Here is a 22,641-nt window from a genome sequence, read left to right as displayed (position 1 = left end):
CTTTCTACTAGCCATAAATTTGATATTGTTTTTTTATTGTGATGTTGTACATCTATCCTTAGAAGATTAGGTGTTAAAGCAAGATGGGTGTATAGCTTTCAACATGGAAGTAGCCTATATTAAGCAAATATAAACTGAGTTATCGAGTTTTGTGTTGTTCTTCGATAAAAAACAATTGATACACAAGGGGCAAACAGCATGGTATAGGGTACTATGATACATACTGTCAGAGCCAGCCAAATTGGCTAGTGACACTGAAAGTATTACTAGCCACAGACAAGTTTTACCAGCATTTGGCCGGTTGGATGGTGCCAGTGTCAAGCCCTGCATACAATCAGGGCTGGACTGGCCATCTGGCATAGCAAGCATTTCCTTGCACCCTTGTGGGCCTCTATTTTCAGAAATGTAATAATAAAAAAAAAAAAAAAACAAAAAACACAGGTGAGCCAGTTCTGCACAGCTAATTACGAGGGGCCCCTTTAAGCCAAAAGTGACCCGGACCCTTAGGCTACAGGTTGCAAATTAAAAAAAGATACATTTACATTAGCAGTGTCCAGTGTACCAGCAAATGGTAACATTTGTGAATGGCCAGCATGAATTCTGGAAATAAACGGTGAAAAATATTACACAGTGCACCTTTAAAAGCCTTGATTGGATATTGGATATTGTAGTCACTGCAAATTAGACACATCTCTGAAATGGGACACATTTGGAACATAAGGCTTTGTTACAAGATAAAGCAGGTGTACTAAAGACCATGTTCAGTCTGAACTCAATTTAGACTAAATACATCAGCTACTGCACTTTGCCTTTGTACTGTGGAAGCTGAAGTACAACACATATTCCATATAATAGGAGGGGATTACCTAGCCTGGCAACGATCCATGTACTCCACCCAAAGATTTTGGCTCTGCACATCATCTGGCAAAAGCCTCGAGCTCGGTTCTCTCAGTGTTTCGCCAATCAGCAAACAGTTGAGAGTGGTGACGTAGAACTCACCCGCAAGCTCCGTTACTGATTGGTTAAGGTAACTATATTCACACTTTCGTTTTGTTATTTGTATGCTTTTGTGACGCTATAACGTAACAGGCATGCTAATAAAGCACAATATGGGTTTTAATTTGAGTTTGGAACTTCATTCCTCATGGCTTTTGCCACGGCTATTCGCCCAGGCTAGGGATTACCACCCAGATTTGCTATAATATGCAATCTGAAGGACGAATTCCAATACTGCATTTCTGCAACTTTGAGTCACATACTTCCCAAGATGGCTCGTCTTTTCCCGGGATTTGATTCATGTCCTTTTCGGGAAAAATATCAAACCTTACATTACTGTAGATCACAATACCTCTCTCTGAGTTCGGCCTCTTTGACGATGGTCTCCTGCAGGATCTTGTTGTGGCGCTCCAGCAGTGTGTCATGTTCGCCCTGCAGCTGCGTCAGCTCCGCGCTGCTGCTCTGCAGGTGCTGCTGAGTGTCCTGCAGACGAGACTTGAGCTGCTCCAGCATGCCCTCCATGTGCTCCCTACACCAAACACAAAACACAAAGCCAAACCCATGGCAGGGGCAGACACAACAAAAAGCAAATTCAGTGATTTAAATTCTATTCAGTGATTTCAATTCTAAATATTCTATTTCCTGTATTGTATTTTCTATTTCTATATTCTATTCAGTATTCTAAACTTTAACATTCAGGTGAAAACAGATACAAATAAATTCATATGATCATGATGAAACCCAAACCACAGCCAAGGCAGTGGCATATACACAATAAAAAGTCATTCAGCGATTCAGATTCTAAAACGAGCAACTTTCTTTTACGCTCAGGTTAAAACACATACAAATAAATTAATATGGCCACGAAACCAGACGTGCATGCGTACAAAGGGCACACACTCAAACGTGTGCGCGCACGCACACACACACACACACGCACACACGCACACACAGCAAATAGTTAACAGGACTGACCTTTCCTGCTTGGTGACATCACTGTCATTCTGGCTGGAGCTCTTGTTTTTCTGCTGCTTGAGAACGTTATGGACCCGCACTTTGTAGCTCTCAAACTCTGACGCGGTAGCCGCCAGCTCAGCCTGGGGGTCACGTCACACAAAGCACACAACACACACAGCACCGCCAAATGAGACATTTGTGACATTTCACCACTGCCACCACTCCAGCAGAAAACATAATGGCAACTTGGAAAGTGCATGTGCACACGTCGAAAAATGTCATACCTGTATACCATATCTAGATGGTTTTACATTTTCCCTGTTAATCGACACAGGAGAAAACATAATGGCATAATAACTGGGAAGGTGCATGTGACCATCACACACATGTCTAAAAATTTCATATACCACCATATCTAGACGGTTATACATTTTCCTTCCCCGTCCCTCGACAATTAATAGAAAGAAACACATTGAGCAGCAGCCATGCAGAGTCATGATACACCACTTGTCTTGTCTTTTTTGTTCGTCTCCCACTGGGCTGAGGCATGCTATTCATCAGCAGGCATTAGGCCAGTGGGTAAAATCACTCAGGAGTGTCACTGTATAATTAAGTTTTGCTTAAGCTATTTAGCGGTGGTGCCGACTTGCAGACCGCTGAAATGGAAAATCTATACAGCTATTTGGGAAGACATGGGGAGGGGAGGGGCTCCTCCAGTACAGTGGCAGAGCTGAAGCCTGTGGAGGAGGGGAGGAGTGGGACAGAGCCAGGGCTAGAATTATGATGGCAAGGGGCCCCTAGGCTAACAGGTTGCTGTGGTCCCCACTGGAAAGCAAATTTCACACATAATTAACAAGCTAGGAATTAAGGATAAAATGTCTGCCAGCTGTGAAGAGGAGTGACAAGATGAGTGACTAGACAAGACAAGTGACTCCGCATTACAGATTCATTTTTTATTGCATCTTGTCATCATTCTGCTTTTTTTGACTATTGGCCAGTCGAGGGCCTCCTGGCAGGTGGGGGCCCCTGGGCTGCAGCCATATCTAGCCTGTGCATTAATCCAGCCCTGGCCAGAGCACTCAGAGGGGGAGAGAGGACCTGTGTCACACACGAAATGGGCTGGACGGTTGCTCTTCTGGGCACCAAGGGGTTTTTTTTTCCTGGGAAATAAAAATCCATAAGAAGAGGATTGAGAGCGGAAGAGCACACCATTCCTTTAGCGCACCACTTCCCAGTGAATGAGAGTGATGTCGAATGAGCTGAAAGTGCTGCTACTTGCTGGAAAGATTGATGATTTCCCATCTTCCATTTACACATGTCTTTCAATGTCCCACTCTAAGCTAGGAGGGTAAAAAAATCAACGGAAACATATATTTCCAATTTCAAAATGCCGTCTCAGGGTTAATTTCCTGCACAATTTGATTTCGCCAATTGGATGCTATATTAGGAGGAGCACAACAAGGCAGAGAGAGGACAGTTCACTGAAGACATAAGAGAGTAGTACGGCACGGCTGCCCCTTGGTGTCACTTTCTTCTTCTGACAATACTGGCGGCGTGGTTAAGTGCAAGGTGTCATTAGTTATCCCCCAAAATTAACGCTGACCGACAGCTCTGGTTAATTTGGCCACAAACTCTGCATTAGCAACCGGACATCCTCTTTCGACAGGAGCCGGAACTCGCCGCAGCCGCTCGCCCCCACAATGCAATTCGAATTCCGAACATCAAGAGTCAACATGGGAGTCACATTTTTTTATCTATCATGGCGTAGCACCCACTGCCCGTGCACATCGTGTCCACAGGCTACTCCTCTGTACTACACCGTGGCCAATGCATTTTCCATGGAGTGATTGTTCTTATCCAATCTAATTTCTTTGGTAAAAACAAACAACAAAATGAAAGATAGGGGATAGCTCTAGGAACTAAATGTCTTGATAAAGAGCCGATGTCAACACTCAGCCTTGGTTTTATATCCAACTCTGTGAACACCAACAATAGAACCAGTTATGACAAGGACATGTCAAGGTAAGCTTCACTATCAAATCAAATAACATAATAAAACAATAAAATAATTAAGGGACTTTGGCTCAGTGGACTAAGGTCCATACCATAAAGCAGGTGTTAACAATTTCCAGCAGAGATGCTACTAAGCAGCCACATATGTTTTTTCCAGTAGAGAGTTGGAAGCAATGCTACCTTGGCCGTGCTGTGCTCCTCCTGCAGGGAGGCGAGTCGGTGCTGTAGGGAGGTCACAGTCCTCTGGTGCTGCTCTGCAGACCCCTTCAGCTGCTCCTGCAGACGGTGGCGCTCCGCAGTCACCTCGCTACACTGGATCTACACACAAGGATCAGGCACACAATGAATGAATGAATGAATGAATGTATGAATGAATGAATGAATGAATGAATGAATGAATGAATGAATGAATGAATGAATGAATGAATGAATGAATGAATGAATGAATGAATGAATGAATGAATGAAGGTGTTTTGGCATGTTTATGCAATAAAGAACACGATATTCAAGGTGTGGCCAAGGTGCATCCGTTTAATCTTTTTATTGTACTACTTGAGTGGTTACATGGTAGGCAATGAAGGCCTTGATGGCAAACATGTTTGAGTTCTGTTTCATCATTCAAATGAGCACACACAGGATGTACTATATATTTCCTTGTGCCGTTTTCCCATTTAATACCAAATGTTACATTTCCTATTCATGCAAGAAGAGTGTGCCGCACACTTAAAAAAACGTATTTATGCAACTCGGGAGTGTGCGGCACTTCTCTCCTCTTGCAAGTGTTTTACGGGTTGCCAGCACCTTCTTTTCTGCTTTGCGATTTGCACCTCCAATCATCAACTCAATTTCCTATTCATGACATCAAATGTGTCAAATGGCCAGAATGCACAGGTGTACATCGGCAAACCATTTAGTGCAATAACTGCCGTATGCCCCGCCAGATAATCTTCTGAATATAGTCCGACCGCCTCACTGCAATTTGTCTGGGTAATCCATTGATTGCATATTAGACCTATTTACTCTCAATGGTGTAATCTATCTGTAACACATTTGAAAGATGAATATATATGTTTGGAGATCAAAACATAGGTGCTACAAGTGTCTCTAGCCTGTACCACTAAAATATCATCTACAAGTAGCTGTGTGTATATTAGAAAAATATCCCGTTTCTGAAACTCTTCCACAAATTAGGATTTACCTCCAGCGTTTCACCTAAATGCAAGCATGTAAAGTAAACAGTAGTTATACTTCCCATGAAATAATTGCAGCTTTGCATATAACTCAACGTAATGAGGAAATAAAACATTTATTTAGTGTGTGTGTGTGTGTGTGTGTGTGTGTGTGTGTGTGTGTGTGTGTGTGTGTGTGTGTGTGTGTGTGTGTGTATGTGTGTGTGTGTGTGTGTGTGTGTGTGTGTGTGTGTCAACCTTACAGTAATAACTGTATTAATATAGCTCAACGTAATGAGGAAATAAATATTAATTGTGTGTGTGTGTGTGTGTGTGTGTGTGTGTGTGTGTGTGTGTGTGTGTGTGTGTGTGTGTGTGTGTGTGTGTGTGTGTGTGTGTGTGTGTGTGTGTGTGTGTGTGTGTGTACCTTATAGTCTTCTAGTTGTTGTTGATGTGCCTCCAGCTCTCCTTTCAAAGCCGCGTGGGATAGCATCTGAGAAGCTTCCTGCAGCAGCAGAACATACACGTACATACATGCTAAACAACATGGCCACTGGGACATGACACAGATCAACTGCGTTATTGGAAAGCATAAGGATGTTCAGAGGAGAGAGCTCAGCAGATTGACATACCGTTTTCTTGGCATCAGCCAGATCCTTCTTTGTTTTCACCAGCAGCTGTTTCATCTTGGACGACTTCTCTTCGCCTTGATCCAATTGGGATTTCAGTGATTCTAGCAGAGACATTCACAGAAATGCCATTTAAAAATTATCACTCAAGTCCACCGACCTCATTGCGCAACACAGATTATTTTGCCTTTCTTTTTCTTACCCATTTCCGAAACTCATCACATGCAGTGAACATACAATGAAGTACAATAGGGTACAAAAAGAGGTTCCCATAGTAATTGCAGGTAGACAAGTCACGAGTGCATATGTTGGATAGATCTTAGTTATTATTTTATACATCATTATATTATATAAAATAATATATAATATAATATAATACGTTATTAGGTCAATTGGTATTTTACAAAGAGAAGGGGGGGTTTCAAGAAGTTTATGAGAAGAGTGAAAATGAGTTTCAAGGAAGTCGTACCAATCTCTTCGGTCAGGTTCTCCTCTTTCTTTTTCTGGCGTTGCAGCTGTGCGTCCTGCTCTTCAATATGGCCGTCTTTCTCAACCAGTCTGCTGTTCAGCTCCTTCACCAGCCGCTCATAGTCAGCCATCTCCATGTCCATCAGACTGCTCTGCTGGGCATCCTGGGAAAACAAGAAAACAAGCAGAAAAAATTACGACATGTTTTTAGAAAAATGGGTCCACATAAACCCATGTGGGCAATGCCTTCTTTTGATGTGACTAAACACAGACAGGCTTTTGTGATTCGCTCGTGGCTCTGCGTTGTTTATGTCAATTGGAAAACACCAGGAAACACAGCCAGACGAGGTGACACACAACTATGAAGCCTTGCATGTGAGTTTAACTTGGGGTGACCGTCCGATTTTCAAAAGGAGCAAGTAACTGTTTTTTATCGGAAGTTGGCCTTTAAAGATGTCCTCTCAACGTCATTTCAGTAATATTGCCATGTTCCCCATTGTTATTGAATGTGTTACGCGTTGGTCCCGTTTTAAAAAACATCCTGTGCTTTGTTTCAAGCCGTTTTTGCAAGCTAGCATGGTGGCTTGTGGAGAAACGAGAGGGTGTTCCGGGTCTCTCGTGGAAAAGCGTCTCTGATTGGCTCACTCCTCCTGCTCTGGTGGAAATGCGTCTCTGATTGGCTCAGTCCTCCTGTGCTTGGAGAGATTGTAATGGGAAACAGAGTCACCACTTCCCCGGGTGGTACTGCACTATACTGCCGTGCAAAACAAGAACGCAGTAACTCAAAATGGTCGAAAAAATTTCGGAAATGGGCTCTACACTACCTAATTTGTCTTGTGTCAAAAAATGGTGGTCCAACACCGTCCCGTTTTAGAGAAAAATCATTTTGAAAGTGCAAAAATGACGCAAAAGTTACGGCGGTGTTGTTGAGTTACTGCTGCACTTTCCAATGGGAATTGGTTTGGGAGTAGACAGTAATACTAGCCAAGAACGCAGTAACTCCTGCAGTAACTCCATTTTGTGGCAGTAATACCAGCCAAGAACGCAGTAACTCTGTTTTTGTGGCAAAAAGACACATAAATGTTGTTTTGTCGGGAGTTTTTTTGTGTGCATTTAATTTCTATCCTAAAAAAGCATTACCAGGAAGTGTCACCACCACTTTACCGACAACACAGTTGTCACGCCATATAGGAAACTTTGAAGCCTTTTTTCTCAGTTTGCAGTTTTCAGAGTTACTGCGTTCTTAAATTGTAGGGCAGTATAGGGGCGCCAACGGAGGCGTGCAGGCTCCATTCAGGGCTGTGCTCTTTCGACAGCGATCCCTAGGCGAGCTGCAGGCACGGAGCAACCAGAGTGGGCATGCTGTATGTATGAGGCTTTGTGCTCTGTGTGTATCTGAGAGTAGCAACCAGCTCATAGCTAAGCTAAGCTAGGTTTCGGGCCACCAGACGTTGCTTGTTTTGAAAACAAGCAGAAAATTACTCAACATGTTTTTAGAAAAATGTGGGCAACGCCTTCTTTCGATGTGACGCAACACAGAAAGGCTTTCGTGATTCGCTCGTTTCTCTCCATTATTTATGGGGAATAATTACTAGTATGACCAAAGCACAGTTTACTTTGAGCTGAAATGTCTATTTCTGGACATTCAAACTGACCGAATGGAGACAAACGATCCGTCTTTTCACATATGAAAAGATTTGTAAATTTGTGAAAGGGCAGCATGAATTCTGGAAATAAACTACTAAACTGTTACACAGTGAACCTGCAAAATTAAGTGTAAGTTGCTCATACTAGTAAACATTGGTTCATTATTAAGTAAATATTCATGAAAAGATCAAATTTGGCAGTAGGCAGCAGTTTCAATGCACAGCATAGTGGCAATACCTACTCTGGCCACCATCCTACAGAGTGCACCTTTAACTCTACAGTGCTGTGGGAGACCCTGTTAAATAGACAGCCACTTGCCTTGCGGAGCTGCTCCAGCTCCTGGCCAGCTTGCTGAAGCTGCTGATGTTGTTTCTGTAGCTGAGCCTGAAGCTCCTCCACCTCTTTAGCAGCAGATATGTGCTCCTGGAGGAAAATGTAAGACAAAATTGCAAATGACAACTGTTCTTGATGGGAGGACATTTGCCTTTTGATTCATCATGAAATTGTCTCCCTCTGAAGCTAATGACATTACAAGGTAAGTAAATACTACAATGAGTTCTTCCAAAATTAAATCAGTGTTTTCCTCAAAGTATTTACAAAAGCATAAAAGTTTACAAGACATCAATGTATGAATCTCACCAATTCATTGATTGATAAAAGCTCTTCTAAATCCGAGTACATTTTCCACCTTGTTTGTTTAGTTCTGTCTTGCCAACATTTTGTATGATAACTTCAATGAGTACAGAAGTTAATGCTTGATATTTTTTCTTGTAACGAAAATCCATCCAAATTATTTCCCTTCAGCCAAGCTGTTATTGCAGTACCGTACCTTTGTCTTCTGCTCTTTCAAGACCCTTTCTCCCTCCAGGTCATTTTCCAGAGCACATTTGACTTTGTGCATTTCCAAAGCTTGGGCCTCCAGCTGTCTAACGTTCATCTGAAGGGTTTCCAGACGAGCAATCAGGTCCTCTTTCTCTGAGGCAACCTGCTCATGCTGTAGTTGCCAAATAAGACAAAAACACAAAGAAGTTAACATTACTTAACTGTACAATAAACTACATGGAGGACATTTTAGATGTTCATTATCAGAAGTTTGTATATACATGTTAAATATATCTACATGTTATGTACAATGACATAAAACCATGCACGGTGTTCATGATTGCTGTGATTCGAAATGTTATCTATAAATACTTGATATAAAGTACTATTTGTGTTTATCTATTGTCTGCAAGAACAGTCCACAAGATAATGTAAAAAAGCTATTTGTCAATGATATTGTAAATTAGGGGTGGGCGAAATTGAGTATTGAAATTGATATTGAGTACAAGATCGTCTCGAATCTGCCAAAGTTGGGAAATCGTATAGATCGTCTTGCAATGAGGATTTTTACTATCAGTATCAGAGTGATGTAACTTACTTGTGGTGTTGTCTTCACTTTTATTCTTTACATTATTGTATTCAAATTGTGCACTATATACAAGTGCCATCAGTGTGTTAACATTATAGGCCTATTAACTGCAAAATACAAATTGCAAGCATATCAAAGTTGATTTTATTTTTTTTATTTTTCCGATGGAAGATCGTGATAAAAAACTGAAATCAAGATTTCATTTCTAAAAATCGTGATACAACTTTTTTTGCCATATCGCCCACCCCTAGTGTAAATTATGGTGTCATTTCTGCAAAAGAAAGGTAAGAGCATATTTAATGTTTTCATTCTTATGGGGTGTTGTGGGTTATGCATCAGCATGAATCAAAATACCTGCTGGATAGCAGTTTGTAAGCGCTTGGTCAAATCTCCAATTTGTTTCTCTGCGTTGTCAAGCTTTTCCCGTTCCTTGTCCAGCATTTCTGTCTGTCTGTCATAATCCATCATGAGGTTCTGTAAATGAAGGCATTGCACATGTACAAGACTCCTTTAATTATATGGGGATATTCCATATGAACAAGGCTTAGGTTGGGCACGATGTGGTGTTGCTGAAAAATGGGTGTTTTTTTGTTGTTGTTGTTTTGAATGTTTGCACACTCCAAAAATGTCCTGAAACTAGGTGAGGAATAAACACACACACACACACACACACACACACACACACACACACACACACACACACACACACACACACACACACACACACACACACACACACACACACACACACACACACACACACACACACACAAACACACTATTACAGACTTCTTAAAGTGGTGGTGATGTGACAGTGGATTTTGGCTATTTTAAAACTGACCTAGTGAGTACTCTTGTTTGTCCCCTGTTTGTTTTCCTGTCCATTATTCTATCCTCCATTGAGGACTGTTTCACAAAATATACTATATCATTGTGAGGGAGTGACCATCACTAGGGTTGTGTGTGTGTTCTGACTGTCACGACAATGAGCCTGGCTCTTTGGTGTAGCGGTCAGAGTCCCAGATTACTGCCCCAGAAGGTTGGGGTTCGAGTCCCGGCTGGGCAACCCTACTCCCTTTCGCTACAATCATATACAATACCGTATACTTTTTGATTTTGATTGAGAAAGTTTGGGATGAGACCCAAGATCCTGAGGTCTTTTTACAGAGGCACCATTGAGAGCATTCTGACAGGGACCATTATTGCATGGTATGGGAACTGCTCTCAATCCAGCGGGAGAGCTCTTCAGAGGGTTGTGCGTACAGCTCAGAACATATGCGGCTGTGACTTACCCTCCATACTGGATCTATTCGAAGGAAGGAGCATCAGGAAGGCAAAAAAATCTTGGCTGATCCTAGTCACACCAACTATGAACTGATTTCTATATTACCATCTGGGAAACGGTACAGAAGCCTGAAATCTCATACTACCAGACTCCAAAGTATTTTCTTCCACCAAGCAGTTAGATTACTGAATTCATGCTGAAGTCAACAAGGCACTTTCTTTGCACTTTTTTCCATCCCCCCCGCCCCTTTTTTTGTATTTTTTAATCTTTTTGAGGACACAAATTTTTACTCTTTATAGGCTTGAAAACCTATAATAAGACGTAAAAAACTAATCTTGAATCTTGAATCTACAAATCATGTCCCCCATGGCAAAACAAATGAATACCTTATAATCCTCAGCCCCATGAATAATGTCTTTCATTGACGTTGATACTCTGTCTCGTTCTAGTTTTAAAGCTTCCACTTCTTGTTTCAATGCAGCAGCCTGTTCATAATAAACAAGAAAAACGTGTTATGGTCCGTCAGGTAAAACCTGTTTGGTAAAACATATTTGATATCTAATGTGAAATGATAAAATAGGGGCCTCACCTCCTTCCTGCTGAGGTCCAGCTCTTTTTTGGCCTTTACTGCCACAGCTTTAATTTTGTTCATTCTTTCATCCTTTTCTTTGCTCTGCTTTTCCAGATTTTCTAGAAACAACATTTTCAATGAAAAATATTTAAAATATCAACATAATGTACAAAATACATTCACTGAAAACAGAATGCTATTGTGTTAGTGAAACACTGAAAAAAAATACCAACCAATTCTCTCAATATGCTGGTTCGTGTTTTTTTCACTGATAGAAGCATCATTGTGAGTGGACTCCTAAAAAGTAAACAAATGAGATTGTAAAATGAGCAGTTCAGAAAACAAACGATCATAACTGTATTCATCAATCTAAGTAGTCAGATGTAACAATACACACGTATGTGCTTCTTAAATGTGGCTAAGGGCAGGAACAACACAGTGCCATAAAACAACTAGGAGCATTACATTAACAGTGTTGCGGACATTTATTATTTACTTCAGTTATTTTGTTTTGTCCAGCACATGTGCCACTGATGTGATGTGTGACCATTCTCTGCTTTCTTGCATCTTACATGTTGTCAGAGCCACAAGTTCAAATTCAAGTTTATTATAGCCAAATCAACAGCATAACATACAGTTGCTAGGAATGTCTTTTGGTTTGCTAAAAAGTTTAACAACACAAATACACATAGCTAAGAGAAAAACACAAGAAACCAAGAGGGGCTATAAATAAACAGGGAATTACGCATACAAATGAACGGTAACACTTTACTTGACACCGGTGTCATAAGCATGTCATTACAGTGTCATAATAGTGCTATGCACGTGTCATTAACATTATGTCCATGTCAAATATTTTATGACTGTTGGACTTAAAGGTGCACTGTGCAGGAAATGGTCAAAAGGTACTGCAACTATGCTGCTCATTGAAACTGGGCTGCCTATTGCCAAATTTGATCTTTACATGAAAGTTTACTAAGTAATAAACAAATATTTTCTAGTAAGATCCAAGTACAGTCATTTTTGCTGCTAAAAATGGCTATTTTTGGAAATTCAAAATGGCGGACCATGGAGAAGATCCCCCTTTTCATGTATGAAAAGTGCAATTTTTCCAGTCATAATGAATACTTAGAATTTGATGGTGGTGGTCAGTATTCATGAAAAAGGTAACATTAGTGAATGGGCAGCATGAATTCTGGAAATAAATAACTAAAAATCTCACACATAAACAGTGTTTATGACATGGACATAATGTTAATGACACGTGCATAACACTATTATGACACTATTAAAACACTGTAATGACATGCTTATGACACCGGCATAAGTGTTACCAAATTAACATTGAATCACTGACCTGTAGTGAAGCGATGTCCTGCCTGAGCTGCTCCAGAAGGGATTCCTTCTCTGCCAGCTGCTGCTTGAGCTCCTTTCTCTCATTATCAATTTCGACCAGGCTCGTCTCATTTTCCCCTGACTTTCCATCATGTTTTATTTCGACCAGGCTTGGCTCATTTTCCCCTGACTTTCCATCATGTTCCACGGCTGACAACTTCTCTGACGCCTCAGCAATTTGAGCGAGTAGCTCTTGGTTTTCCGCTCTCATTTTCTCATTCACGGTCTTCATTTCCGTAAGATCCTTCTGCAAGGCCTCCACGTCGGACACGACCTCATCAAGGTTGCCCTTTAACAAGCTCTTTTCACGACTGAGGTCCTCGACATGAGCCTGGAGTTCAACCTGAGTCTGTGTGCTGTGCTGTTCAAGCCTTTCCAACTCTTCCGCTAATTCTGCTGTTCTGCCAGTCAAGTCGAGCTTTTCCTGTGCTACCAATGCTACGAGGGCATCTAAAAGAGCAGGAATATCCTTGCCATCTGCGCACACATCCCAGTTATTTCGCTCACACAAGTTGATGATATGACCATAAGCTTCAGAGAGCTTTGTCTCCATGGCGTTCTTGTCTGATTTTAGCATATGCTGCTCGTCTGACATGTCCCGAAGGCACTGCTTAAGCTTCTCAGTTTCTTCATTAGACGTGTTGATTGATTCTGATTTCAAACCAGAAATTAGCTCCTGGGCTTCCCTTTCCTTTTCCTGAAGGGCTGTGTGCTCTGCCTCCACAGCATTAAGGCGGCTGCAGAGTTCGTCCTTCTCAGAGGTGACCAGGGAAAGTTTGCCCTTAAATTCGTTGACAAGAGTCTCAATGCTTTTCTTCTCAGCTAAGGCACTTTCAAGTTCATCAAGCTTGCACTGCATTTCTGTTTTATCCTTGGATACACTTGCCAAACTGTCAGAGACTGAACATTTCTCTGACTTCTCTAAATCCAAATCTACTCTAAGTTTCGCCAATTCTGCATGCGTGTTCTCCAAACTCTTCTGGAGATCTTTCTTGGCTGAACTCTCCACATCCAGCATCTCATTTAGCTCCGTCACCGTAGCCTCTCTATTTTGAAGCTGTGACAGAATTTCCTCCTTTTGTGCAGCTGCTGAGACTTTAAGGTCCTGCAATGACACGACCTCTTGCTCAAGGCTCTCAATGCGGCCCATCAAGTTGTCTCTCTCGCTGCACGCCACTCTCAACCTTTCCTCCAGATCCTTAACAGCATGTGCATTTTGCTCCTTCATGGCATTGTATTGCTTTATAAAGTCACCTGTTTTTTCTCCTAACTCTGCCTCGAAAGTCTGAAGAACCCCTTGGGTGTGCGTGCATTCTTCAACAGCACAAGTCTTCTCGGCAGACAACTGTTCACACAAGTTTTTCAGCGATTCAACTTCCTGGGCTTGCACTTCATTGTTGGCCTCGAATTCTGAACGCAGTCTTTTTTCTAGTTCATGCAACTCTGTTTCGTGAAGGTCTTTCAAGTCTTTCACCACTCGGTCATGCTGACTCGTGTCTTCATCAGAGGGTTGAGAGTTCTGTGTTTTTGGTTCTGAAGAATGCGCAGTGTCATCTTTGGTCATACGAAGTTCATCGATCTTGAATTCAAGTTCCTCTTTCTCCACTTGGAATTCATGTTCTTTGTGTTGCAGGTCAGACTCCAGCTCGGTTTTCACATTACGTAGGAATGTCAGCTCATCCTGAAACATGGTGTTTTGGGCCTGCAGGTCCTCCACCTTTGCCTTCAACTGACTCATCTCATCCTCCTCGTCCCCCGCACCTGAGAAGTTCAACATCTTGCAAACTAACGGGTCTTTATGCGCTCCTGACCTATTGGGATCCTCCTCCTCCTCTTGCACATCCTGTAGATAGCTTTCCTTCATCGCGAGCTGCTCGGAAAGCTCATCCTGAAGAAACAAGAGTCTGTCTCTTTCCACCTCAAAGTCTGCTGCATTCTCCTCCATCTGCATCATCAGGTCTCTGACCTCTTCTTCGTGGAGCTGAAGGACGTTTGCCAATTCCTCCCGAACTCGTTCCAGTTCGCGGTGTAATTCGGAGACGTCCTTTTGGTGTTCCTCTTTGAGCGCTTCGGTCTCGGCAAGCCTCTCCTTTACCACTTCCTGGTGCTCTGTCTGCTCTCTCTGCAACTCAGACAGCGCTGTCTCATAGCGTTTTTGAATTTCATCTAGAGTTGTTTTCAACTCACGAATTTCCCCTTCTTGCTTCTCAACTGCCTGGGAATCTTCGGCTTTCTTTCCCATTAGCCCCTTTAAATGTTCAAGCTCTTCCCTGTGTTTATCTTCTGCTTTTTCAAAGGATTTGTGCAACCCCTCGATTGTCCTCAAGTGCTCATTCTGCATTTCATCTAGCTTCTCCTGAAGTGAAGTCATTTTGCAAAGATGCTCCTATAAAAACAAGCAACATGACTTTTCTTTTTCATTTTCTCATTATTAATGTATTATTCAGTTTAACTTTTTTTTAAATCTAAAAGCAGCTTGCTTGGTTGCATTGACTGAAACTAGAAGCAACACTTGGGTTGCAAATAGAATGCTACAACCCCACCCCATCACATTCTATTTCCAAACCCCTTTGAAACAGTGACTACTGTTACATGCATAGAGCATACCAGTTTCAAGTGGAATATTGTAAGTATTTGGTTTAGAACCAGTTCTGAAATATTTTGTTTACATGTGTGAAACAGGGTTCTGCAACCGGAATATGCCCGAAACACAGGTTCATTCGGAGTTGTACATGACTTCTGCGCAAACCGAATACTGCCACCATTTCGTTTGACACCAGAATATCCCTCACATGTGACTGCGCTCGGTATTAAAGTATTGCACGAATTATAAAAATAACCAAGTGTATAGCAAGTCTACCTACCTGTGCTTGCTGCTTGGCATTTTCATTTTCTTTGCGCAGAAGAACCAGATTCTGCTGTGACTCGGCTTTCTCTAGCAGGACCATGTCCATCCTCTTGGTCAATTCCTGTATAAGCAGAGCACAAACAATGTTGCATCACTGTTGATAAAGGGTACAAATCCATTTGGACATGACAACTCACCACATCATTGTGCAAGGAAGAAATTATCAGGTGGAAACGCCTAATCTCTCTCTCTCTCTCTTGAAGGTGAAGGTGGTGACAGGAAGCAAGTGGGGAGAGAGAGATGGGGAAGGGCCAGCAAAGGACCTGGGCCGGGAATCGAACCCGGGTCAGCCGTGTGGTAGACGAGTGCCCTACCGCTTAGCCACGGCAGGGCCAGGAAATGCTTAATCTCTCTAATCCCCTGCGCAAGACCCTTGACAAGTAAAGCAGATCTTATTTGAGTGCGGCCTCTGTCCTTTCCCAACCCCACTCCATGGGTTCTTCTAATATCCTAGCTACCGTCCCTCCCAGTGTTGCCAGATTGGGCTGTTTCCCGCCCAATTGGGCTGCTTAGGATGGCCGTGTGCGGGTAAAAATGGCATTTAGCAGAAAAACCCGCCCAATTTTTGCCATAGAAATCAATAGAATTGGGCGGGATTTTGTGCTTCTAGGCGGGTTTTGAGCGTTTTTTGGGCTGGAAATCATCAGCTTCATCTGGCAACCCTGGTCCCTCCTTGCTCCCTTGCCTGCTTGTGGCCTTGTGATGATGTCACTGACAGCAAAAGTGTATTTCAAATATCTCACAACAGCGCAATTCTATTGTCAATTTCTCATTTGCAATCAGGATGGTGAATGAAGAACAGTGCCGCAAAAGTTGTTGTGGCTAAGCTGACAGCTGGGAAACATTATTGTTTTCCCCACAGAGGTCGGGGGATCAGCAAAACGTGAGGCCACAAACACAGGTAGTGGACAGGAGTCTGCATATCGGAAAGAAGAACCTCATGTCTCTCTCCCACTAGCTTCCTGCCTACTCTCCACTTTCCTATTCAATAAAGGTCTAAAAGTTTATTTAAGAAGAAAAAACACTTGAAAAAGAAAAGATAAGCTTAAGATAAACAAAGGTTATTTGTGTTCAGGGCCATTCAGCTTTCCAACGTCATACAAAGGGAGTGTGTTTCCTTCTGTACACCAGTAGTTTTGGGTAGGGTGCGCACATCCAAAAATACTTGTCGCAGGTGCCAGACAAAAAAAATCAGATAGTTGAAAAAGGTAGGTCTGCACACTGCCGATGAGCTCCAAAAATAAACTTTATTATTTAAAATGCAACGTTTCGATCACACTGGATCTTCATCAGGCATATATGCCTGATGAAGATCCAGTGTGATCGAAACGTTGCATTTTAAATAATAAAGTTTATTTTTGGAGCTCATCGGCAGTGTGCAGACCATCCTTCTGTACACCGTCATCTGCGTTTATTTACCGGCTGTATCAATTCTTTATGATGTGCTTAGCACTCTACAATTACTTTGGATGTCATAAAGCTCTGCAAGTAATAGCAGAAGGTCCTTTTAAAAGCAAAGGTGTGGAGAAATAGCTGGCAAATCGTAAGATAGCGCTATGTGTGAGGCTTCACACAATGGGTGCATTCCAATATGCACACTCCCGTCCCCCAGTGCTTGTGGAAAAAACAATTAAGTTTCCCAGCTGTCAGCCTAGCCACAACAACTTTTCCCAATTGCAAATGAGAAAATTACATAAGAATTGTGATTTTGCAAGATATTGAAATTAATTTTCTGTCGTGAGTGACATCTTCATGAGGTCACAAGCAGGCAAGTGAGCACGGGAGGACGGAAGTCTGCAGATTGGAATCCACCCAATACTTTCTCTTCCTTTCACAAGCACCAGCCACCAATCAAATGTAGATGCTGAGGAAATGCAGGGCACAAGGAGGATTACTGACTTACCTGAATAATGGAATCATCCGGATTGTTCTTCTGCTGGGCTTTCAGTGCGCCAACTTCTTTTTCCAAATCTTTAACAAGGAATATGTGGGACAGCATTAACTACCCAACCATTGCTTTGCAGGGCAATCACCAAGTATCAATCCAGTAAAGAGAAGGTTTTTTTTTACCTGAGCATTTAGATTTCATCTTCTGCATAACAACCATCTGTTTCTTTGCATACTTGATTAGATCTTCTTTTGGTAGTGTGTCGATCTAACAAGAAAATTGGTTAAGACTGAATTGCAAGGGTCTTCATCAATGACCATCAACACATTTACAGAACCTACAACAGTTAAATGCAATTGCAGCATTACATTACATTCACTTTTTTGTCAAAAGCGACCTACATAGAGGCTATTGGTTACAATGGAGCAATGTGGGGTTAGGTGCCTTGCTCAAGGGCACTTCAGCCATGGATGGAGGTATAGGGAGTGGTAAGGGCAGTGGCATTTAGTCGTCTTCTCTACAGTGATTTATTGTTTGGTTGAGGCTTGCATGACAGTGCCCTGAAGCTAGGTGTGGTAAGCTTACACGTTGTTCTGGTACACTTCAGAGTAGGCCTACTGTTTTTCATTACCCCACCCACATTTTTTCTTATAGGCATGAATGAACTCTCCAATCCAAGGAACTACTCCCTCACTATTAAGTTGGGCAGTATCATGAGTGACCAATATTTGTCATTAGTTATGTTATTAGCATGTGATAGATGCTGGCCAATGCCATCACAGGAGGGACTTGTCACACCATACTAGTAGCCTACAATGCACAGAGTACTGGCTTGCACTCGACCAGGAAATGACAACATAAAGCAGAGGGTTTTTTATTGATATGAATTTCAGAGTCTGATTATGACCGGTCAACTCCACAGAGTCTTTGCTTATTTCATTGGTAATGGCTTAGCGTGCCTCACTACCTCCTGTTAGTATTGTTTTGGTTGCTATGATGACATGACCCTAAATATAGGGTAGATAGTGCGCAGACTGGGCTGATTTTATTTTACTCACCTTTGACTTCCCAGGTCCTTGACCAGAGGGGGAAGTCACCGACTCGGGACTCGGTTCTTGCTGAAAAAGAATGAAAGTACTTGTGTAGTTGAGCAACTCAGCTGTTTTGCATACAATACTTCAAAGAGGTGGAATTCCAGAACAAAGCACAACAACAACAAAAATATGCAGAGCACTCCCTTCAAAACCAGTTAGCCTGGACTATGACAACTAGGAACTACCCGACGATGTCTTCCTTGATTAAAAGAATCACAAATACCACGAAACGAGTGAGGACACATTAATGAACACTGTTCTGACCATGTGCAAAACATGTAAGGTTGTCAATATTTCTTGCAAGAGAGATAGCATAAGCCACTACGGACTGTAGGCTTGGCTATACCAAGTTAGCTGGCTAGCTTCTTTGCTAGGTTTATAACTTAAAGCCGACTTAAAAGAGAACGGCGCATTTACCTCCATTTCGCTACGATTATTCGGTGTCGATAGGCCCAACTCTTCACATCAAAACTTGCAATTTCACTTAATATGTTTCCAAACGCGACGTCTTCTGCGCATCTCTTTGGCTACTGTTGACGTGCGATGTGTGTTGAGTTCAGGATACGGAGATCCTCTTCCGCCTTCGTCGACGCGGACGTCATCATGACGTAGGCACATAAACAGTGGTCCTTCAAAACAATCTGCCATTCATACAGTGCTGTATTCACCTAACCTTGTTTGACCTATTGTTATGTCTTTGTCTTTTATTGCAATAAACAAATAAATACAATTTAAAAAAAAAACTGGAAGAAAAAAAACAATCTGCCATTCAGTAGCCTAAGCCTAGCAGAAGGCATGGCTAGGCCTACATAATATTTGCTCGTTGGTGGCTTACAAGGTGTCCCCAAAATATGTTATGCACTTTAAATTGTGCAATGTAGGATATGTGTTCATTCAATTTCATAGGTCTACAGGTATAATTTTCAATAGGCTACTCTCAATCTGTCTGAAGTATGAGACCTCACTGAAGGTGAATGCAGCCACTGATTGTGAATGCACAAAAGAACCAAGAGAATTATGTGTGATTCACACCGGTAGGTAGACAGCAATGGATGAACCAGAGCGGATACTAGTTTTGACAACCAATGGTGTTAAAACAATAAAATAATGTGTCAATTTAAAAATTACATGCACTTCACTTGTGTTTTGGGACACCCTGGGTTGGACCAGCTCCTATGCGACAACATTTCAACATTGCTTTATTATTGCATTAGGCCTACACTTACACATCTCAGCAGGAATTTCAGTGTCACGCATGGCTGGTCATGTCATTTAAAAGAGGTCCAGTTCCCCATTTCCTGATGGCCATGCAGTGCGTCTCTGCTCATTCAAAAGTATTAGGTATTAGGTATTACCTGACAACAAAGGCGCTAGCCTACAAAATTGTATGTGCAATGGAGATCGAGACCTCTCTGAGTCCTCAGGGTACCACAGTGTTTTCAGAGATATTTCACATTGCAACTCATTCAATTTCGAGAGAGAGAGAGAGAGCGAAAGAGAGAGAGAGAGAGAGAGAGAGAGAGAGAGAGAGAGAGAGAGAGAGAGAATAATTATACATTTATAGCGCTTTTCAAAGGTGCTTTACATGAAGTTCTCTCTCGTTCACGTATGCACACACACACACACACACACACACACACACACACACACACACACACACACACACACACACACACACACACACACACACACACACACACACACACACACACACAGTAGATGAAGAGAGCAGGAAGGGAATGTCAAGTGTCATGCTGTTTTGAGAAGGTGGGTTTTCAGAGAGGCATTACATTACATTTAGGACAAGTGTACTGTAGCCGCTCTTGCATGGATTTTTTTTTTTTTTTTTTGATTGAACAAAAAAAAGATCCTGCAAATATAATTGATATAAACACATTATTGAAGCAGTTACTCATTACATTTGAAACCTCCCTTGTTGAATACTGATTTGTGCCTGTCCTGACAACAGGAAGAAAAGACACCGTGACACCCTTCTCAGCATGGCCAGCCCAGCTCACTCCTCCGTTGACAAGCAGGGATTTCTCTCTTCACGCTTGAATGCTCAGATGTTGTGTTGGCTCTTATACGGTACGCGGTCGTGGCAGGGTTCATCCATAAAGGCGAGTGTTGCCACACTGCGTCTGCCTGGGTCACGAGAGCCCATCCATCAGGGGAATTTGTCGCCACAGAGCTCCAGACAGACACTGCTGCACTGCACTTACATTTTTTTCTCCACCAGGGCTGGACACCGACCACGAACAAGCCCGGGCATTTTTTTTATTTTTTTTTTGAGGGGGGCTTTTGCCTTTATTTCAATAGGACAGTGTAGTAATGAAAGGAAGCAAGTTGGGAGAGAGAGATGGGGAAGGGACGGCAAAGAATCCGAGCCGGACTCAAACCCGCATAGTAGATCAGTGCCCTATACCATTAAGCCACAGTAGGGCCAAGCACGGGCATTTTTGGCATAGACCAGCTCCCCACCCCCCACCCCCATACAACAATTATGATGGGCTGTGGATGCACACACCGATGGGTCGTCCCATCTAAACTGTGGACCGGTCTCTGAGGGGAAACTGAAAACAAACAAAAGCTTCTGCTCCTGATGACTGACGGCCCACTGGCCCTGTATGCCAGATTACCAATCCAGCTCTGTTCTCCACCGACTCTTACACATCGGTCAACAGATGAAGCTTGTAGGCTAGCGTACGTAATTCTACTGACAAAAAGCTTGGCTGGAATGTAATAGATGGCACACAGTGAGATCAACCTGGAGGAGCCAATGTACTTGTGCTCCAGTACTTTCCCAATTGGTCGTCAATTTGTTAACAGATTAACCAGAGAATTTTAGAGATAATTCACATTTTATAAGGAGTTGATGCAAACATTCAGTAATTTTTAAAACACAGATCCAAAGACATTCCAAAGGAGAGGAAATATAACAATATGTGAGCATTGCCAGACGACAGAGTTAAACCGCTGATTGACAACGGAGTTTGTTGTTCTCCTGCAAAAGCTCCTTCATTCTCTTGAGAGGCCACAGACAGTGCAATCAGTACTCACAGCGTGTGGCAACAACAGCCTTGGTAGAAGGACTCTCACAATCCACCTACTGTATATATATGTACCTGTACCCAGGGCCAGATTAAGATGGTCTGCATGGGGCCCTTAGGCTACAGGTTTGCTGCGGGACCCCCTGGAAGGCAAATGTCGAGACAAACTGACATAGACAGGGTCATAATTACACACTAGTAAAGGCTACCACACCTACCTACTGTATTTTCAATTTTTCAGTATTGCATTCTAACACAATTCAGCAAATTTTCACTTTTTCACTCCCATGACAGGTGGGGGCCCCTAGGCTGCAGCCAGATCTAGCATGTGTATTAATTCGGCCCTGCCTGCGCACACCTGCTAGATTCCACTCATTAGGGAAGGTCACTGGCATTGCTCGCCCATGCAGCCCAATCATAAGTACTGTCCTTGAATGCAATGGCCATTTTGCTGAGTGATTGCCTGCATCTTGCTGACAACAAGGAATTAAATTAACCTGTGAGTGTGCCGTGGCTGATTATATAATTATGATCAGTTACTACTCTGAAGGGGTATGGTTGTTTCCTGGTGAACCAGTAGCCTGTAAGTAACAGCCCACTGGGCGTCAACACATAGCTTCTGGTTCACCAGGAAAGTATGGTTGATAAACAGACATGGAACATTTGACAGTGATTTGAGATAAACTGTGAGTGTAATAGACCCTCTTACTGCAGATGGGGTCGCCAGCAGGCCTATTTATTATTTGCTGAAAATACTTAACTACATTATAACAACCTTGCTATGACGTTACTGAGAGCCATTAGTAACAGATTAAGACATAGCCATTACAATTTTGGTGACAGGTTATAACACAGGCTCTGCGCTAAGGGTTAAGAAAGCCATGTGTTTAACAAAACTATATATATATACGTTACCCAAAGAAGTACGGAGTCAGGTGTACAGTTTCTTTGGGTTTAATACAACGAGACAGTTAACACTTACACTGAGCACATAAGCTTGCGACTAATTTCCAGAATGTCGTTTTTTTTTAAACAAGCTAGGCCTATATCAGTTAGGAACCTGTTAGTATAGAGCTCGAAAGTGACGTCACTTCCCCCGATTTCATGGGACCTCAACGGCGTTTTTAGCCGAAAATCGTAGCATGTAATCCAATGGCGGT

At 42.4% G+C, this 22,641-nt stretch overlaps 1 protein-coding gene across 2 annotated transcripts in view; it reads right to left on the bottom strand.

Annotated features, from left to right (window-relative positions):
- The window catches only part of LOC134460684 (GRIP and coiled-coil domain-containing protein 2), a 31,675-nt gene extending 12,681 nt beyond the window's left edge, over positions 1-18,994 (bottom strand). For both annotated transcript variants that reach the window (XR_010037153.1, XM_063213057.1), the window contains exons 1-18: positions 18,849-18,994; positions 18,396-18,455; positions 17,520-17,604; positions 17,353-17,420; positions 15,406-15,510; positions 12,504-14,927; positions 11,380-11,443; positions 11,165-11,265; positions 10,962-11,060; positions 9,645-9,764; positions 8,709-8,873; positions 8,198-8,302; positions 6,234-6,396; positions 5,768-5,868; positions 5,563-5,640; positions 4,147-4,284; positions 1,972-2,093; positions 1,349-1,525 (exon numbers count right to left, since the gene is read on the bottom strand). Coding sequence is in view for 1 of the 2 variants with exons in the window: in XM_063213057.1 (XP_063069127.1) it covers positions 1,349-1,525; positions 1,972-2,093; positions 4,147-4,284; positions 5,563-5,640; positions 5,768-5,868; positions 6,234-6,396; positions 8,198-8,302; positions 8,709-8,873; positions 9,645-9,764; positions 10,962-11,060; positions 11,165-11,265; positions 11,380-11,443; positions 12,504-14,927; positions 15,406-15,510; positions 17,353-17,420; positions 17,520-17,604; positions 18,396-18,455; positions 18,849-18,854 (4,181 nt within the window). In the remaining variant the exon portion in view is untranslated. The remainder of the gene's footprint in view (positions 1-1,348; positions 1,526-1,971; positions 2,094-4,146; positions 4,285-5,562; positions 5,641-5,767; positions 5,869-6,233; positions 6,397-8,197; positions 8,303-8,708; positions 8,874-9,644; positions 9,765-10,961; positions 11,061-11,164; positions 11,266-11,379; positions 11,444-12,503; positions 14,928-15,405; positions 15,511-17,352; positions 17,421-17,519; positions 17,605-18,395; positions 18,456-18,848) is intronic.
- Positions 18,995-22,641: the final 3,647 nt, after the last annotated feature.

Source organism: Engraulis encrasicolus, chromosome 13 (genome assembly GCF_034702125.1).
Source record: "Engraulis encrasicolus isolate BLACKSEA-1 chromosome 13, IST_EnEncr_1.0, whole genome shotgun sequence".
Lineage (NCBI taxonomy): Eukaryota > Metazoa > Chordata > Actinopteri > Clupeiformes > Engraulidae > Engraulis > Engraulis encrasicolus.
Note: the sequence above shows the minus strand (reverse complement) of the source record. Positions and strands in the feature narration are given on the sequence as shown.